The sequence below is a fragment of the Lytechinus pictus genome, chromosome 4 (genome assembly GCF_037042905.1).
Source record: "Lytechinus pictus isolate F3 Inbred chromosome 4, Lp3.0, whole genome shotgun sequence".
NCBI lineage: Eukaryota > Metazoa > Echinodermata > Echinoidea > Temnopleuroida > Toxopneustidae > Lytechinus > Lytechinus pictus.
Window position 1 is genome coordinate 31,637,364 of NC_087248.1, and position 18,670 is coordinate 31,656,033.

The 18,670-nt window shown below is 35.7% G+C and overlaps 1 protein-coding gene across 2 annotated transcripts; it reads left to right on the top strand.

Annotated features, from left to right (window-relative positions):
- The first annotated feature begins 406 nt into the window (after positions 1-406).
- On the top strand, positions 407-14,069 carry LOC129258702 (uncharacterized). Of its 2 annotated transcripts, none has more exons than XM_054896933.2 (2): positions 407-631; positions 7,475-14,069. In XM_054896933.2, the coding sequence occupies exon 2, from the start codon at positions 7,521-7,523 to the stop codon at positions 8,496-8,498; it is 978 nt and encodes a 325-aa protein (XP_054752908.1). In that variant the 5' UTR covers positions 407-631; positions 7,475-7,520; the 3' UTR covers positions 8,499-14,069. The 2 variants fall into 2 exon arrangements, with proteins under 2 accessions (XP_054752908.1, XP_063954893.1); XM_064098823.1 differs by having other exon boundaries at positions 542-563.
- The last annotated feature ends 4,601 nt before the right edge of the window (positions 14,070-18,670 follow it).

Here is an 18,670-nt window from a genome sequence, read left to right on the forward strand (position 1 = left end):
CTATCTTCGTTGTTCTGTTTTGTAAAATGGTGATCCATCCTCATGATTGGTTGAAATCTGTCATGTGATCAGTCTTAGCTGACATGAAAATTTATTAATGACTGGTACATCGGTTATAATGTTGAAATGAGGATGATTTATCAAATATCAGGGATCACTATCTTCTAAAATTCTTTTGCTCTGGTAATATTATCCAGGTTTATCGTGTACTCGATGGGATTGGCTTCTCAACATAGTATTGTCGTTATTTATTTCATACATTGTCATGTGTTTGGATGTTTTCACGGTTTTCAAAATGTTCACTGATCGATATCTGTTTATAGGATTTCTCGGCTCAGAGGGAGATTAGTGTTATCTGAATGTTTGAATAGATGCTCTATCATGTATGTCGATGGCATTGTGATTCATGATCGTGTGCAACAAGTCGCAAGGTGAAGGATGGGGAACATAGCGAGGGGAGTCAGAGGGAATGATTGTATAATGGCAGGGGTAGGATCTACAAGCTGGACCAATCATAATCCTATATCACGAGCTAGCGAAGAATATTTGAGAACTTACTAGTGGTAAAAACATTTCTTGTGTTAATTCTTGTCCGTCGATATCGCAAAGAAGATTCGGGATTCAGATTTAGGTAAATAAATTTGCCTGTTAAAACTATCTTGTTGATGAAAATTATATCGGCATCTGTACATGCGAACGCAATAGCAAGGAAAATAGAAGTGATAACTTGTATCGGAATTATACAATGGACGTTTATATCATCATAGCATATTGTTGTGTGTAAACATTTCTTCTCCTGTTACATAGCATGTATAGCATGTATGTACATGCTATAGTGGAAAGCACTCCGTCCATTGGATAGGACGTTAAATGGGGGCCCTGTGAAGAGGATAGTCACGACCTGCTCACTATTTCCATTGGTATAAGAGTAGGGGACCCCGGTGTAGTGGTCCACCTGCACCCCCCCCCCCCCCCCAATCAGTTATATCGGGAGGAGAGACATGCGGGTCACAGTCAGTTCACTCTTTGGTGCCAGGCACAGATGACGCCAAACAAATTTTTTTTCTTTCTTTTCCTCGTGTCAGAGGTTTTTTATTCATTCAATAGCCAAATTAACATGTATTAAAATTCAGGGTCTTAGAGACAACATCCGAGATGTCGTCTAAAAGAATTTCATATTTAAAAACATGCCATATAGAATTATTGTTGTATGGTTTACCTTGAAAATAATTAATCATATACATCAAATAGATTGCATATTGAGCATACACAAGGACTGTATTTATATATGTGGCTTGTTCATGTGTAAAATCAAAACCAACTATTAATAATTTTTCGTTTAATATATTTTTTTCTTTAAACATTAAATTAATCAAATCCACAATACGTTTCCAGAAAAAGCTTTACGCTTGGGCATTCTAAAACAACGTGAACAAAAGATTCTGTTGTTTTACAGAAAATACATAAGTTGTCTGTTACGATTTTCCACCTCCACAAGACGCCAAACAAATAACATTCATATTACTGACGTCGATTCATTTGCCTCTCTTGGTGTTATTGACGTACAGACGGAGGGGGGCTTAGGGGCACCCCCCCCCCCTCCCAATAACAGGAGAAAAGGAAGGATGGTGAAATATTACATTATTTTTCGAAAAATTATTTCAAAATCTATCACAAAATTACACTTCCGAAAAAAGGTCTTTTTTTAGTTTGCTCACTTCGCTCGTTCGTAGCTTGTTTATGAATTCTTCCCCATACGGCATGTTTAGCACCACAAAAATACCATAGTTAACAGTTCGTTGTTTGGCACCCTCATTTTTCTTTACTCATTACTGACCCAAATTACTCAATTAAATATGTTTGGGATACGTGACGGTAAAGATTTTGTTTTGGTGTCATTTCATAAGAGAAAAAAGACAGGTATGAACATTTCAACATTTTAGTATAGTTGGGGGGGGGGGGGTAATGAACAAATGGGATTTATTGATCAATGTTAATTTCGGATAATTAAGGGGGGGTGAACCGTGTGTGGTCTCTCATTGACTGTGTGTTATAAAATATACGTACTAGATATCTACTAATACTACCGAGAATAAATCGACCTATCGTATTTGTATATAGAGAAACTAAATTGTTTTTTTAGAGGAAAAATCTTTTTTTATTTTGCTACTTGGTAACATAATTATTGCGGTATAAATGTATCGAGTAGTTGATTAGCATGTTATCATTCAAGTGGTTCTATATTACTAGACTACACTAGCATTATGGGTCAGGAAACTGGCCAGGTATGAGTAGTTGAGGTCTTGAGGTGGCGCTATTGATTCGTATCTGCTTTAAAGATATTGTTTGCACCATGATCGAAATATCCATGACATGAAATAAAGGAATCAGTTATGATCATATGTGATTTGATAAGCAATAATCATGAACCAAAGGGCAGAAATGTGTAAATGAAAGTAGTTGAGGGAGTCCTTGAAATTAAAATAATTCTAGTTATAAACTATATGCATGATCAACGTACTAAAGCATATGACAGGTTTGGTATTCCAATCGCTGATGATATGGACTTTGAAACAAAATTCATTATTTTCCAAATCAACCATAAAACGTCACGTGCTCACAAGTATCAGGGAGGGATTGGTACACGATGCATGATTTGTAATGTACCTGAAATGTTTTGCAATGCAAACATCACATGGTGAGATTTACGATACACTCCACATGAATTCATGATTTGAAATTTGTCAATCCAATATGAAATGAATTTAATCATGAACTCGTTTTTACTCTCTACAGTGATAACAAATTGTGCATGTAAACTTTTCAAGGAACTCGAGACAATGATGACTAATGTGCATGGGTTATGAAAGCTACAGAAAGAAGCACACTATTTTTTCTTGCTTTATTTTTATTTTATCTATGTTTCTAAGTTATATGAAACGTCCATAAAACATCCTCGATTATTTACACCCTTGAACTAAGAATAATTACTTTGGTCAAAAACATCCTACACATTTTTGTTTCTCTTTAAAAAGTCTCGAATACCTAATTGTTTCGTTGTTTGTACATATTCAGTGTATTCAAATTTGCCGCATTTCTTGATTAAAGAATCGTAGGTATATTGTTTGGCTTGTAAATGCGATATATATATAATTGTTTACCACCAGCCTGAAATAAATAGCTAATGTTATATGCATTTTATTATACTCGATTAAAATGCTTGATTGGGCAGGCATGGGTTGAATTCTCAATTTTCAACGAAAATTTACATTGGTCTATACTGAACATGTTGATTTACAATTCGGAATGCATTCAGTCGTTACAGAGTACCACTATCCAAAAATATTTTTGTATCGTTTTATCTTGTCAATCACTCGAAACAGCCATTCCGAGGATTAGATGTTTCTTTGGTTTTGTTTTTTTCCTCTTCATTTATTGTTCACCATGGTAATTGTCATCTCAATTGTTTGACTGATCAATAGATAGTTTGTGAATGCCCTTAGTTATGACGATGGAATAAGCTCACCTCTCTCTTAAGTGATCCCTCCACTGTTTTGGAGATTTACCAATCACCAATCACCCTTTATTGAACTTGTATGCTTGCATAGTTATAGGCCTATATCATGTTCACGCACTATCTGATCAGAGGGGGCGTGGCTATTCTATATTCTCGATTAACGTACCACATTGTATTCTACTGAAACACCTGGTATGTAGGGTAGTTTATTCTTACCTGACGTGTCCTTTGTAAAACTATTATTTTGCAAATCAATCCTGATATGAAAACAAGCATGCACCCAAGTATCTGATCAGTGGGGGCGTGAGTAGGTTTAATCACTAGGTTTACTTTATTTATTATTATTTATTCTATTTTAATTGAAATTGAAATTGAAAAGGTTTTATTGTCTCACCTGCATAGCAGAGTGAGACTATAGGCGCCGCTTTTCCGACGGCGGCGGCGACGGCGGCGGCGGCGTCAACACCAAATCTTAACCTGAGGTTAAGTTTTTGAAATGACAGCATAACTTAGAAAGTATATGGACCTAGTTCATGAAACTTGGCCATAAGGTTAATCAAGTATTACTGAACATCCTGCCTGAGTTTCATGTCACATGACTAAGGTCAAAGGTCATTTAGGGTCAATGAACTTAGACCATGTTGGGGGAATCAACATCAAAATCTTAACCTAAGGTTAAGTTTTTGAAATGTCATCATGAAAAAAAAAAAAAAATCATGAAAACAAGCATGCACCCAAGTATCTGATCAGTGGGGGCGTGAGTAGGTTTAATCACTAGGTTTACTTTATACCGCCAGGCTCTAATTTTGATTTATTCTATTTTAATTGAAATTGAAATTGAAAAGGTTTTATTGTCTCACCTGCATAGCAGAGTGAGACTATAGGCGCCGCTTTTCCGACGGCGACGGCGGCGGCGGCGTCAACACCAAATCTTAACCTGAGGTTAAGTTTTTGAAATGACAGCATAACTTAGAAAGTATATGGACCTAGTTCATGAAACTTATACATAAGGTTAATCAAGTATCACTGAACATCCTGCATGAGTTTCACGTCACATGACCAAGGTCAAAGGTCATTTAGGGTCAATGAACTTTGGCCGAATTGGGGGTATCTGTTGAATTACCATCATAACTTTGAAAGTTTATGGATCTGATTCATGAAACTTGGACATAATAGTAATCAAGTATTACTGAACATCCTGTGCAAGTTTCAGGTCACATGATCAAGGTCAAAGGTCATTTAGGGTCAAAGAACTTTGGCCAAATTGGGGTATTTGTTGAATTACAGCCATAAATTTGAAAGTGTGTTGGTCTAGTTCATAAAACTTGGACATAATAGTAATCAAGTATCACTGAACATCCTGTGCGAGTTTCAGGTCACATGATCAAGGTCAAAGGTCATGTAAGGTCAAAGAACTTTGGCCACATTGGGGGTATTTTTTTAATTGCCATCATATCTCTATAAGTGTATTGGTCTAGTTCATAAAACGTGGAAATAAGAGTAACCAAGTATCACTGAACATCTTGTGCGAGTTATAGTAGTTTTCAAAATCAGCACTGCTGCTATATTGAATCGCGTGATGCAGGTGAGACGGCCAGAGGCATTCCACTTGTTGAAATTATTGCACTTTGCAGCCAAAAGGCTGAATTGCGTACAATTTACAGGCATATATACATAGAGTGTACAGATTTAAAAACATCAAACTTGAAATGATGACGAAAATATAATGCAACTTAATATATTATGTATACTAAAAGGAAAAGATGAAGTAATAAAAAAATACAATAAAAAAATACAAACACATGTGGTGGTGGAAGGATGCTTATTGATAAACGTCTTAATTCAAACAATAAGAAACTTAGTTTTAAGCAGGAACAAAAACGAAAGACAGGAGGGTGTCTGGGGACGAGCGAGCAGTCAAGTCCAATGCACAGCTCCAGCCAAGGATTGCTAATCCCACAACACCATTCAACCTGAGCAATGGAATTGGTTATTCAAATCCATCGCTCAGGTGGGACTTTGTAGGGTCAGCTAACTTCACCGGAGCTATGCATTAATAGGGCCGACAAACAATCACTTTCAAAACAAAACGCACTCACATTCATACCACGCTCCTCATTCATCCAACGACCATAAAGACACTAAGTCAAACAACTGAACTCACCCACCCAGCAGTCACCCCTGGCACCTTGTACTCATTAAACATACGGATAAAAAAAAATATGCGGGGGTGAGTGATCGCTCGTCCCAAGAATCCGTCCTGCTCAAACCTGAAAACATTTACTTAAAATATAAAAGATGACGTAGTTTTGTAAAATGATATAAATGTCTTCCACCACATACAGAAATTTTGATAAAAATGAGTGAAATATTGGTATAAAAATCCAAACATCGTTTCCTATGAGGAAACAGAGCGATATCTCCATATGATAATTATGTAATTAAAACAAAAATACTTTTATTATTGATGATTTGAAAGAAATAATTCTCACACTTGCTAATCCTCTTAGTCACAATTTCAGTAATTCATTATCACAAGGTGTTTTCCCTGACTTATAAAAAATCGCCAAAGTCAATCCAATTTCCAAAAAAAAGACAATCCTCATGAAATGAGTAATTATCAACCAATTTCTCTGCTTCCAGTTATATGAAAAAAATAGTAGAAAAAATAGTATATAACATACTTTATAAATTCATTAATAAACACAATTTGCTAAATTCTAATCAATATGTCTTCAGGGAAAAATTTACTCAACAAACTTGGCTTTAATTCAAATTTATGATAAAATTACAAACGCACTCGCTAAAGCTCCTTTCATAATGGTGGTGCGACTGCTACAACCGTTGCGATTCTGCGCAACATATATATTGTGACCAAGTGATCGCAAACGATGAAAGCCCCTTAACTAAGCACATGTCATTGGTATGGTTTGTGACATATAAGGCATTTGATAAACTTAATCACGATATTCTACTTTCAAAACTAAATTATTATGGTGTATGAGGTCAATCCCTCCTTTGTTTAAAGAAACCGAAATCAATTAGTCGCATTTAATGGTTATGACTCCGAATTACTTTTAGTACAGTGTGGTGTCCCTCAAGGCTCCATTTTAGGCCCGCTATTATTTCTTCTATATGTCATTAACATTTTAATACACCATCCGTTTAATTTTTATTTTTTATTTGCTGACACAAATAAATTTTTTGTCATAAAAATCTCACTTATTTAAACAATATATTAAATCAAGAAATAAAGTATCACAGTGGTTTAAAGCTAACAAACTATCCTTGAACACAAAAAGACACATTACATACATTTTAGATATCATTCTCATTTAATGATATTCAAATTCATTTACAGGTTGACGGCACGCCATTAGAACCGAAGTCAGGTTTATGCTTACATCGTTATTTTGTATTATGTATTATGATTTATATTGTTTATGTTACGGATTAGTTTGTATAGTTCATATAATCATGTCACATTGATATTGTATTATTTGAACGCAGAAATAAAAGCAAACAAACAAAAACAATATAACACCGTCAATGTCAGTTTTAATTCTCATGAAATTGCATACTTTTGTATAGATTGAGCAAGCAACGGATCCAGAATCTAACAAAAAAGCGAGGATGAAGTGTCGCTATTTTTTCAAATTTTCAGACAAGAGTAAATAAACAAATTAATCTAACTTTGTAAATGGGACTTTAAGAAGAAACAATGAAAGGTGGTAGTTTTCATTTATTGAAGTGAATTATTTTTAAAAGGGGAGCGCAGTTAACAACTTCATCAGGTTTGTACAAATGAGACATTAGTTTGTACCAGTGCTATGGAATTTTGATAATTTCAGTTTCTACCTTTCACCACAATAATATCGGGCAAAATTCTTTAAAAAGAGATTTCTTAAACTTGGCATGTGTAAATTACTAATGGTCTTGTTTGTTTGCACTACATAGGTGAGGACATCTTCTGGATGAACTATAGAGAAGCGGGCGTACAAAGATGGCGTCGGCTCGTGAAAACCAGATACGCATCATGCTTTGGGCACCTCCACGATCACTGTCTACAGCCTTTGAACGATGTATAAGCTGCCTTAATAGTGACACCATGAAGGTGGATGTTAACCATGAATTATATACAGCTGCATGTCATCTAGGTCCAAATAGACAGATCAAGATTCCTAGACTGTTTGAACCTGTGGTCTATGAGCCAAAACTGTCCTACAAGAAAGTCAAGAAACGCCTCGAGGCAGAGAAGGCCGGTAAGGATTTGGTGTTTTGTAAAGAACTAGCTTACACGGTTGCTGGGAAGTTTGACATGATCGCTGATGGCTACACACATACCTTCTTGATCCGACATCCTGCAAAGGTGTTCCTGTCTTTTCAAACATTCCTGGAAAAGTTTCCAAACAAACTCTTGAAGCTGGACCTAAGAAATGATATCCTACCAGAAGGTCTGGTATACAAAGAGATGTATGATTTGATGGAGTATACTACTCATAAACTAGGTCAGAAACCCATTGTTATAGACGCAGATGACTTAGTGGAGAACCCAGAGGAGATGTTGAAGATGTACTGTAATGCTACCGGTGTGCCATATCAAGAACCTATGACCGCATGGAGAAAGGTTAAGTACGACCTTAAGGAGTGGAGCTACTCTAAGAGACTCATGTTTGTTAATAAAGTCATGGGACAGTATGATCGTGCCTTTAGTACCTCTGAGCTTGTTAAATCCTCAAAGTCTGATATCGATATCAACTGTTTGCCTAAGAAGATCAGGGATCTGGTAGATATCGCCTTGCCGTACTACGAGCAGATGTACGAATGCCGGCTCCGACTAGACCAAACCGTACACACGTCATCGACATCCAGTACAGACTCGTCATCGATGTCGACAAGCTTTTCATTATCACAGGAATCATTACATTGTGCATCAGCCCAGAGCATAGGTGGAATTACCCGCGAACCTGGGAAGTCATAAGTGCTGGGCGAAAAACATTTTCAGGAAGTGAAATGAGAATGTCTATGCGGCATCAATCAGCTATTCAAAATTCCTTGATGTCGTTAATAATGGAGATTTGATTATTTAATTGCCTTACCTCAGCGTCGTTTCGAGTTAACGATACTATTTCAGATTACACTGCAAGTTTGTTTAGATGGTCAGTACGTCACTTTTTTGTTGAAAGAATACTGTTCTCAGAGGAACGCGGTAGATATGACGCAGAAAAGGGACAAGTCATCGCAAACCTTGTAGAAAAACCATATATTTAGGAAGAATCACAGGACCAATTAACTAATTCGGCCTCGGATCCGTAACACTTTCACGTCTTGGTCCTTTATTGTTTTCAATTATGTTATAAAATAAATAATTATTTCATATCATCGTTTAATAGATGGATGCCCTGTTGATCAGGGGATCCAGTATTTTGTGACGTATTTATATTTTGTGAGCATCTGATCGTCTGTGATTATCTGGACTCTATTTGGATTTTTCACAGTACGAAATGACGATGATATCAGATTGGTGATTTACAATTCATGACGAGAGCGGTTTGCCAGAGAGCACAGAACCAATGCAAATTTTGTTAGGAATGACGTCATGAAAAACCGAGAAGATGGTGTGCGTTATCATTTGCACATGCGCAGAAGGAATATTCGAGTGAATTTACAACTGTTTTTCGCTCTGTCGTCCTCCGATTTAAAGTCATACATCTAGTTTTATTTTCTTTGAATTGGCACTTTGCACCCTCATACGTTTACCTAAAGCAGGCTTCTCAAATGATTCCCAAAATATTTTTTGATTATTTTCCAGAGATGATTTCTTTTGAAAAAAAGGGATGATTTGGAATAAAAGAGCCCTTGTTGACGACTGCTCGTCCTTTTTGCTTGAATTTGCCTGATTTTCTTGAATCCTAATTTTCTATGAAATTACAATTATTTTGTAATCCATGTAAATCACATTGATTAATGCGTTATACAAAGGTATTTTAATTTGACAATCCGTTGACCATACGGTCATCATTTAGTTTTTTAAGAAAAAAAATTGACGCTTTATAATGATGTTTTTTCATATTGGCATAAAATAATGTCTATGGTTTGATTGAAATACAACATCTTCAGAAAATTAACTAAGACCCATATTTTACATTGATCATACTTGTCAAGTAGGTCTCTGGTATTTCTCACTTACGAAAAAAAAATATGACAGAGAGAATTTGCCCTTAAAATTTGTGCATGAATGGTCAATTCTTAAGTAATACAAAGTTCAAATTGATTTGAGCCAAGGACTGGCTTTACAAAGTAATAATATTTAAAATATTCAATGATGGAGTTGGCGTTTTAGTGTTATATCCGGTCAATGCACAACACTTGCTCTACAGTGCGTATCAAAAAAAGTTTGCACTTAGAAAAAATCCTGTAAAGTTATACATTTGTAATATCCTGAAGATCTTTCCACATTTTTACATTGGTACAGATCCATTTAAGCAAATGACGATAAAACTGTCGAAAAATATTTCCGCTTGAGTGAGCACCACTAACTTTTGAAAAGTTGGTGAAAAATGATTTACGCAGAACTTTGAAATAGTTATGCGAATAAAATTAGACCTTAATCATGAAGAACACGTTGAATTTAGCTAGTAAAATTGATTTGAAGATATATATAACCTTTTTCAACTTGTTTCCTTGCCCAAAACACTTTGAAGAGTGCATTGCGCCCTCCCCACTCCCCCACACACCGAGGAAATCATGACGATATTTGCTTTACACTGAGCTGTGATTTTCATGAAATGGCTTAGGCTTGATTTTCATTTTGTTAATCATTGTCAAGCTTGGAAAAGTGTGGAGAAACAAGTATTAAATGAAAAATGAAATGTAAACCCACTTTTAATCATAAGAACTTAGTGAAAAATGCTGGAGATGTCTGATATAAACTTTTGTTCAGATTTAGTTATGTCCTCAGATCCAGTTGGCACAAAAGGGTAAAGGTTTTGCTTACTTTGTGTTGAAATTTCAATTTGGGTGGCAAAATTGTTACAAAATGCTTGAATGTATCCGTTTTATTTCAATTGACTAAAAGTGCAAGGGAAATGTATGAGAAATGTTTCGCAGGGTAAGTTTGATTTCACCCTTTCCCCTTGACACAGCATGAAAACGAGCATTTCTGCGCAAACAGATTTCTGCGAGCTTTACAAAAATGGACAGTGCTCACTCAAGTGTAACATTCTGTCAAAACTTTTACTTTCATTGGATAGATGAGACCCAAACCCAAGATTATATGTGAAAAAATTACCCACATGTTGTATATTTTTTAATTCCCAGGGCTTTTTCAAAGTGTAAACTTTTTTGATACGCACTGTACAGTGCGTCCCAGAAAAAACGAAACCGAGATTAAGCGATGATTTATCATAATTTAATCACAAATACAATAGACAAATGACCTACCATTGTAAAGCTTAGAATCTCCTCTTTCATCTGATATTACTTAGATTATTTCTCATTCACGCATGAGTGAGCAAAAACAATTTGAAGAGGGGATACCAAAAAGTCTTTTGGCGGGCTGTATCTGGGATTAAAAAAGAAAACCACATTTTAAGAAAGTTCAATAACTGCTCTTTAATTTAATACCTCATTTACAGAAAATGGTCAAGAAATAACAAAGTTCTGGTTATTTGATATAAGGCTTGAATTTCAATAATTTCATAAAATTAAGAGGTTCTACCGGCTAGCGTTCAAACTCACTTGACACTCCGTTTTGTTGACGATCAGCCATGCATTAAGTCTTTTGTTAACCATGCAATAGCTTCTGTGGGAAACCGGTGAAAACACGTTTATTTAATGAAATTATGGAAATACAAGCATTGTTTCGAGGGAACATAACTTTTTTACTTCTTGACCATTTTTTGTGATTAAGGTATCAAATAAAAGAGCAGATATTGAACTTTTTAGGCATGTAATTTTCTTTTTTTTTAATTCAGATACCCCCCGCCAAATGAGTTTTTGGTATCCTTTCTTCAAATTGTTTTTGCTCACTCATGCATGAATGGGGAATAATCTAAGTAATATCAGATGAAAGAGGAGATTCTAAGCTTTGCATTGGTAGGTCATTTGTCTATTGTATTTGTGATTAAGTTATGATAAATCATCGCTAAATCTCGGTTTCGTTTTTTCTGGGACGCACTGTATATAACGAGTTATAATTGGAGGGGGTGGCCTGTTCAGAGAGTTCATTAGACCCAAGTTTGAGAAAACGGGTCAGTAGTAAATTTGACTTGAAAAGCTAGTGGTAATGCCCATTCAACTACGTCATCTTATACGAGTTCTGTTTGCAAACGCATGGATAGTAAAAAAGGCCGAGATCATCAAACGGTTTTAGTGGGGGTTTGTTCCCATGGAAAAATAAGAGGTTTCATTCGTATAGAGGCTTTACAGTGTAAACATATTCTTTCTTGAAAATAAGAGACCTTTAAAATCATTTTCACCTTAACGTAAACTTGTATAAAAGGTCCGCTTTAGACACCCATCCCATGCCCCTATATTACACATCGCACGCATCATGTCAATACGACACAACAATAATAAATGTCATCGTTAATTGACCATTCTTTAGAAGTTATTTAGTATTCATTTTTATTTCAGATATAATATACACTGTGACGGTATACCTGCCACAGTAATTATCCCTTTGGTCAAGTTATTCAACAACAACAACAAAAAAGAATTAAAACGGAGATTTAAAAAAATATTTGAAGATGGAAGAAAGGAGGTACGTAAAAGCATGTTATTTTTTTTGAAACTGAGATAACATTCGGGTCATCTTGACTCCTCTCTCAAAATGATATAGGCCTTCATCATTTATAGACTTCGGTGCATGATCTGCAAATTCTGCTTTATTTCTGTGTCATTAGGTACATTGTATACTGGTTCAGTATGTCAACTTGCTCAGAATAGGCCCATAACATTTTATTTGCAGTCCACAACACCCGGTAAACACAAAGTTCACGAACTCTTGTATGTCACAGAGAGATTTTTGTTAAACATTAACTTTTGGTATGGCAGCAGGAAAGAAAAATAACCTCCGCCGTTATTTACCTGCCAAACAGTACTTTAGAAACGTTGTGTGATTAACAAAAACCGTTGTTAAGTGGATTGATGTGATAGCTTGATCCTGATGTGAAAATGAATACTTCGATTGACTGACCAGTGTGGTCTATCCGCCACATGCAAAATGACATTGACATTTTTTCTGTGATTCACTATCTCAACTGAAGTCATTTCAAAGTCATGCACTCTTTTTGGAAATACACTCTCTTAAAAAACTTATCTTTTTTCCTTGATTCTTTTTTATTTCTTTGTTAATTTTATTTTTATTTTTCATTTAATTTTAAACTTTTTTTTTTACTTTCCCCATTATGTAGAGGGAAGGAAAAGCCCACAATCGCGTATCCACAATTATCATCCAAGAAGTAATGAAGTTTTCTGCATAAAGAATAAAATGTCAAAATAATTTTATAGGATCCCTCTCCTAATTTCCTTTTCTTTCAGTCTGGTCCTTGTTGATTTTATTCGTTATTGAAATAAACAGAAACAATTCTACCCCCCCCCCCTTCCTTCGACACTGCCAATGCTGATGATGTGGAAACATTAAGATGAAATAAATGGGAAAAAATGAACAATCATAATAACAATAAGTAATATCCCGCCGCAACTTCCTACGATGAACTCCCCCAATAGCATGTCAAAACAGATTTAATAAAACTACCTGCTTCTCCAAATTCCAGTTACACCTACATGGCATACTTGGTATCAGCTTCTTTAAGTTGACCCTTTCTTGAGTGCAGGCAGTACGATTACATGGTATTTATAGCTATCAATATTCTTAATTGCATTAATATCTTTTTTCATTAATGTTATTGCATAACTGACACCCTATGACGTCATATTTACTTGATATGAGGAAATATAGCACTGACGGGAAAAGGTTGTACACTCTAAGAAAATTAAGTGCTAAATTAGCGTGTTAGGTGTTATATTGAGCACCAAGGTGCTATTATTAACGCAGGAAGTCATGGAAACAGCACCCGAAATGCAATGGGCATTAACACTTTACTTTGTAGCGTGCACCCTTTTTGCGCTGATGTTGCAATCTTGTACATTCGTACAATTCAACAGTCTTAATTCTCCCCTACCTTCAAAGTAGATAAGCTAATACAAGACAATAGCATCTATTTAATAATGACATATACCAATAGTGCAAAATGGAAATCTTGAATTAAAGAAAATAACATGGAAACAATTGTAATTATTATTTCCCAAAATAAATTCAGCGTGCAAAGAGTTGTTTGTTATTGATTGCCATTCATTCCTCCCATCTGAACAGTATGCTGTATGTTTGTATCAAATATCATATAAATGAAATCTTATAAGAAGCCTATAAGTTGGCATTATTTCGACAATTTTATTTATGCCTATTGTTTGATAATCATTTTTTATTTCTTTCATATGTTTCCTTTCAATCAGAAAATACTTATTAAACAACACAATACGCACTACATATCACGTGATCAAGTGTGATATATCTTGTCTATTATTTGATTTTTGTGTGTTTTTTCTGTTTGTTTTTGTATCATGCAACTTTCCTCAGAAATGTGTGTAGATGGGGTCCGTTATCAAATTATTTTATGGACAAGATTTTGTTGGTCCTTGTAGTAATCAACCCCTAAAATCAGGGCTAGTAGTACGAGCTAGACAAAAAAAATTAGTCGTATTTGTGACGTACCGATCTAAATTCAAGGGTTTCTGCACACTTAAAATCATTCACCTTGATCTTAATCTAAGTATCACACAGTGTGTATACACAGTGGAACACAATGTGAACACACCTTTACATTGAGCATTTCAACAGTGTGAATCACCTATTACACTAATCATGTAAACAAACTACGTGAACACAGACACAGTCGAGGTGTGTCCACTGACAATGAAATCATCTTCACACAGTTAAATTTTAGTGTGAATATACATATATCTCGACACAGTCCATTATACACAAAGTGTGACACTTTACGAAACAAATTACCATTAATTATATTAGTTGTTGCTATGCCAGGAAGGACCACATGCTTTGCTTACTGATAATTATATATTTATCTTTTGAATATGTCAAACAAATTCATTTGCTGCATGACAAACCAACCGAGTTTCTGATAGCTGCATGCAAGAATTTAATTAATGTAACAGTACGTACTAATTCTTTCTGAACATTGGGTTTTTGTATTTTAAACATTTCTCAGTACATTACTACTCATTAGAAAGGAAGTTACCCTGTCGAAGTTTGTTGCGAAAATACCAGAAAATAATAAAGAACAATGGTGAAGGTTTGAGGAACATTCATCAAAAATAGAAAGTTATTGGCATTTTTTTTATTTGTTTTGTCATATACGGGGCTCTGTCCCACGTGTTATGTAATAATATAAAGTCCTTTTTTCAATAGTTCAAGGTGAATAAATGCAAGGCCCTGATGTTGAAAGAACACAGAAGAATTACGATTAGAAATAAATCTGGTGGGTGTTTCATAAAGCTGTTCTTAAAGTTGCGCACAACTTTAAGCACGACTGTATATGTTCTAAGGTCAGAAATCAATAACATAGGGATATCACAAAGCACAAGAAAGGATCACCAGTCGTGCGTAAAGTCATTCGTATATTACGAACAGCTTTACACTCTCCTGATCATCTGGACTTACTGGATGAATCAAAACATACATCAGTTTACAACAGAAGAATATTAATATGCATATTCACAAAGTAATCAGCATTCTTCGCCTAGTAGTTTCAAGTGATGATGGGTAAATGATTACAATGTAATTAAAATTATCAAGCACGCATAGCTAGCTAGGGAGGTTCGGAGGTTAAAGAGCAAGAATAAATAGTGGAGGAAAAGTGGAAGAGAAGGGAAGAGAAAGAAGCGAACCCCTAATTGAAAAACACTGGTTCCGGGCCTGATTCTATGACAAACAATTATATCTTGTTTCGTCTACTTCTGATTATGTTGATCAATATTCAAGGTAAACAATACTAGAGTATAAGAAGTGTTAAGGGCAAACACTGTATTGATATGTTATCAATATACATTGTAAATATCGAGTACGTGTACTGGTTTATGTCCAGTTCGTCTAATGCCAATTCGTCCGATTGCCAACTCGTCTACTATCATTTGGTCTACCATCAGTTCGTCCACTATCCACACGGTCTAATTGCCAATTCGTCCACTCACCATTTCGTCTAATAACCAGTTGGTCCAATAGCCATTTATTCCATAAACCATTTGGTCTAATTTGATAAGTGTTAATTGGGCGAAATAAATGAAAAGAATTTGGGTATAAGATCAACTGGTTATTAGACGAAATGGTCATAAACGAATTGATGATTAGACTAAATGAAAGTAGACCATGCGGTGAGTGTATGATTTGGCTGAAGACGAATTAGCAATTTACCCATTACCCTCTGAAGTCTGAATTCTTTGAAGTGTACTGTAGATATCATAGTTACCATGGTTTTCGTATAACATAATATCACCTCTGGACAAGTGGCGTACATCGGGGATTTGACAGGTGTGAGGGGGGGCAAGCCGGTATCAGATGACCGGGATAATAAAGCGCTACACAGACGTCGTTCCGATGTATTAAGCTCTATTTAAAAAGTAGAATACTATTATTATGCTTAAAGCTCCCGCAACGTTTTGTGTTTATGACAGGTTAATGGGGATTAATGACCCCCCCCCCCTCCCCTCCTGTATGCACTTGGTCTACTCATGGCCCTAGTATGTCTACTATACCTTCATGGCTACCCACTTGGTCTGCTAATGGATGGTCTAATTCTCAGATCGTCAAACACCATCATGGCTAAACTTACTTGGTCCACTGTCAATTTGGTCTAATATACGTACCGTTTGGACTATCAGTTGGTCTAACTGTCTTTTAGTCATTAGACTAAATTTTAAATAAACATACAGTGTAGAATTTAGACTATCTGGGTATTACCCAGATAGTCTAAATTCTACATTGAATGTTTATTTAAAATTTTGATTTAATTCATAAATAGTCCATCTAATGGACTAAGTGATGTATTTCGACTAAGTGAATATTACAAAAAATGGGTACCCGAATAGGTATAGCCAAACTGAAAATTCAAAATGGTTAATGTGTTACGTCAAGTAGAAAATAGGCCAAAGCGGACATTTGATTTTAAAAAAAAATTGGCCCTTCCTTTTTACCGTCCACACACATACACATCTCTCTATCCATATCAATCGTTCGTATTTTGAGAAAGGGGGTAAAGATTCTTCAACTTGGCATGTCGATCATAACATTGGAGATTGCATGCAACCGTCATATGAGTTACGGCAAGACAATAAATGTTTTTGATTTATTGTGACTATAGTGTCTTGTATGTTTGTTTTATCGAATTCTATAAACACTGTTTATAGATATAATCTTGACAGTTTGAAGGGTTTGATCGAGTCTGATCTTCCTGGAGGGCAGGGGCGTAACAGAGGTCGGTGGCCGAGGGGGGGGGGGGGGCAGGAGCCAAAAATTTCCCGGTCATATCATGGCCCGTATCATGGTATGAACAGGATTTTTTTGTAATTGTGCCCCGAGCATTAGGGCGAAGCTCAATGCGTGATTAGTACAAAAACAAGAGGGGGCACAGCATGGCGCGCGTAGCAAAAAAGTTGCTTAATGTAAGTCCAGAGCGAGCGAAGTGAGCGAGAAAAAAAACCACCTTTTCATGAGAATCTAACATATCTTACATCTTCCTTTCCTTTTCTTTTCTTTCATCTTTTATATTTATCACAGTGCTTGGCAGATCGGGTCCGGGGCAATGGCAGCACCAGGTTTTTTAACTTAGGGGAGGCAAAAAAAAACAATTTTGGGGGAAAGGGGGGGCAACACACAAATATTTCTCCTATTTCTCAAAATCGAACGAGAAGCGCGAGCTGTTTTTTTTATGTACGACTTGAAAAGGGACCTGCTAAGGATTAGCTGTTTGCATTGAGTCATGATGATGATATCTCAACAAATAAATAATGCGAGCGCGAAGCGCGAGCTGAATATTTTTGATATTCTGACATGAAGACTGGACGTTCTAAGCACTTTTTGTAATCATGAACTGGATGGCTATCTAATCAAACAATTGATGTGAACGCGTAGTGCTAGCTGATTTTTTTTCATTTATGAAAATTGTGAATATAATACCCAGGATGTGTATCACGCTAAAACGAATAATGAAAACTCTAATCGCGAGAAGCATATTGACTGCGTATTTAAGCCCCATGTGAACAGATAATTTACTTATCTCAGTCAACGGTTACTGCGAGCGCGTAGCGCGAGCGAAATTTTGAATTTTATATAACCTGAAAGATTTCCGTTATTGACCAAAATTGTTGGGAGCTAACAGTGAAAGGATTATAGTATTTTTAGATTCCTTTAAAAAGAACGAAAAAGCTGTTTTGAAGCACTTTGCACCTTTAGTAGGATGCTTATGACAACATTTACTATACATTTTTTTATTTTTCAACATTTTTTTTTTGGGGGGGGCAACTCACTCCCCCGTGCCTCCCCCCTTGATGCCGCCACTGATCTTGGGCGGACCCCCCGGACGCCACTGGGGGTGCTTTAGTGTGTGGGTGTGGGGATTGGTGTCTGTCATGAAGTAGCAATATTATGGGATGGATAGAATGAGGGGTCGGGCCTAGTGCAGGATTTACCGGAAGGTTACACTTCAAGAAAATAAAGTTATCACCACTCATGAAGAGCATTGAAATTATGAAAAGTATTTTTTCAAGGTCTTAAAGGGGCACTCCAGGCTGAAAAATTATTTGATTTAAACAGATCGAATAAAATCAAACAAAACACTGAAATTTGACAATAATTAGGAAATGAATAAAAAAACTTGTGACATTTCAAAGTTTTGCATTATTTTGGTGGAACAATTTTCTGCATTTCTTCATGCATATGCAATGAGCAAGCTAATGAGGACATCTCCCCACTTATTATTTTTATATTCTATTGTATGAAATTAACTTAATTCTAATTTTGTCCTTCAAAAATGTAAACAAATAGAATTTAATGATTTACTGTGTGTAGTGTTGTTG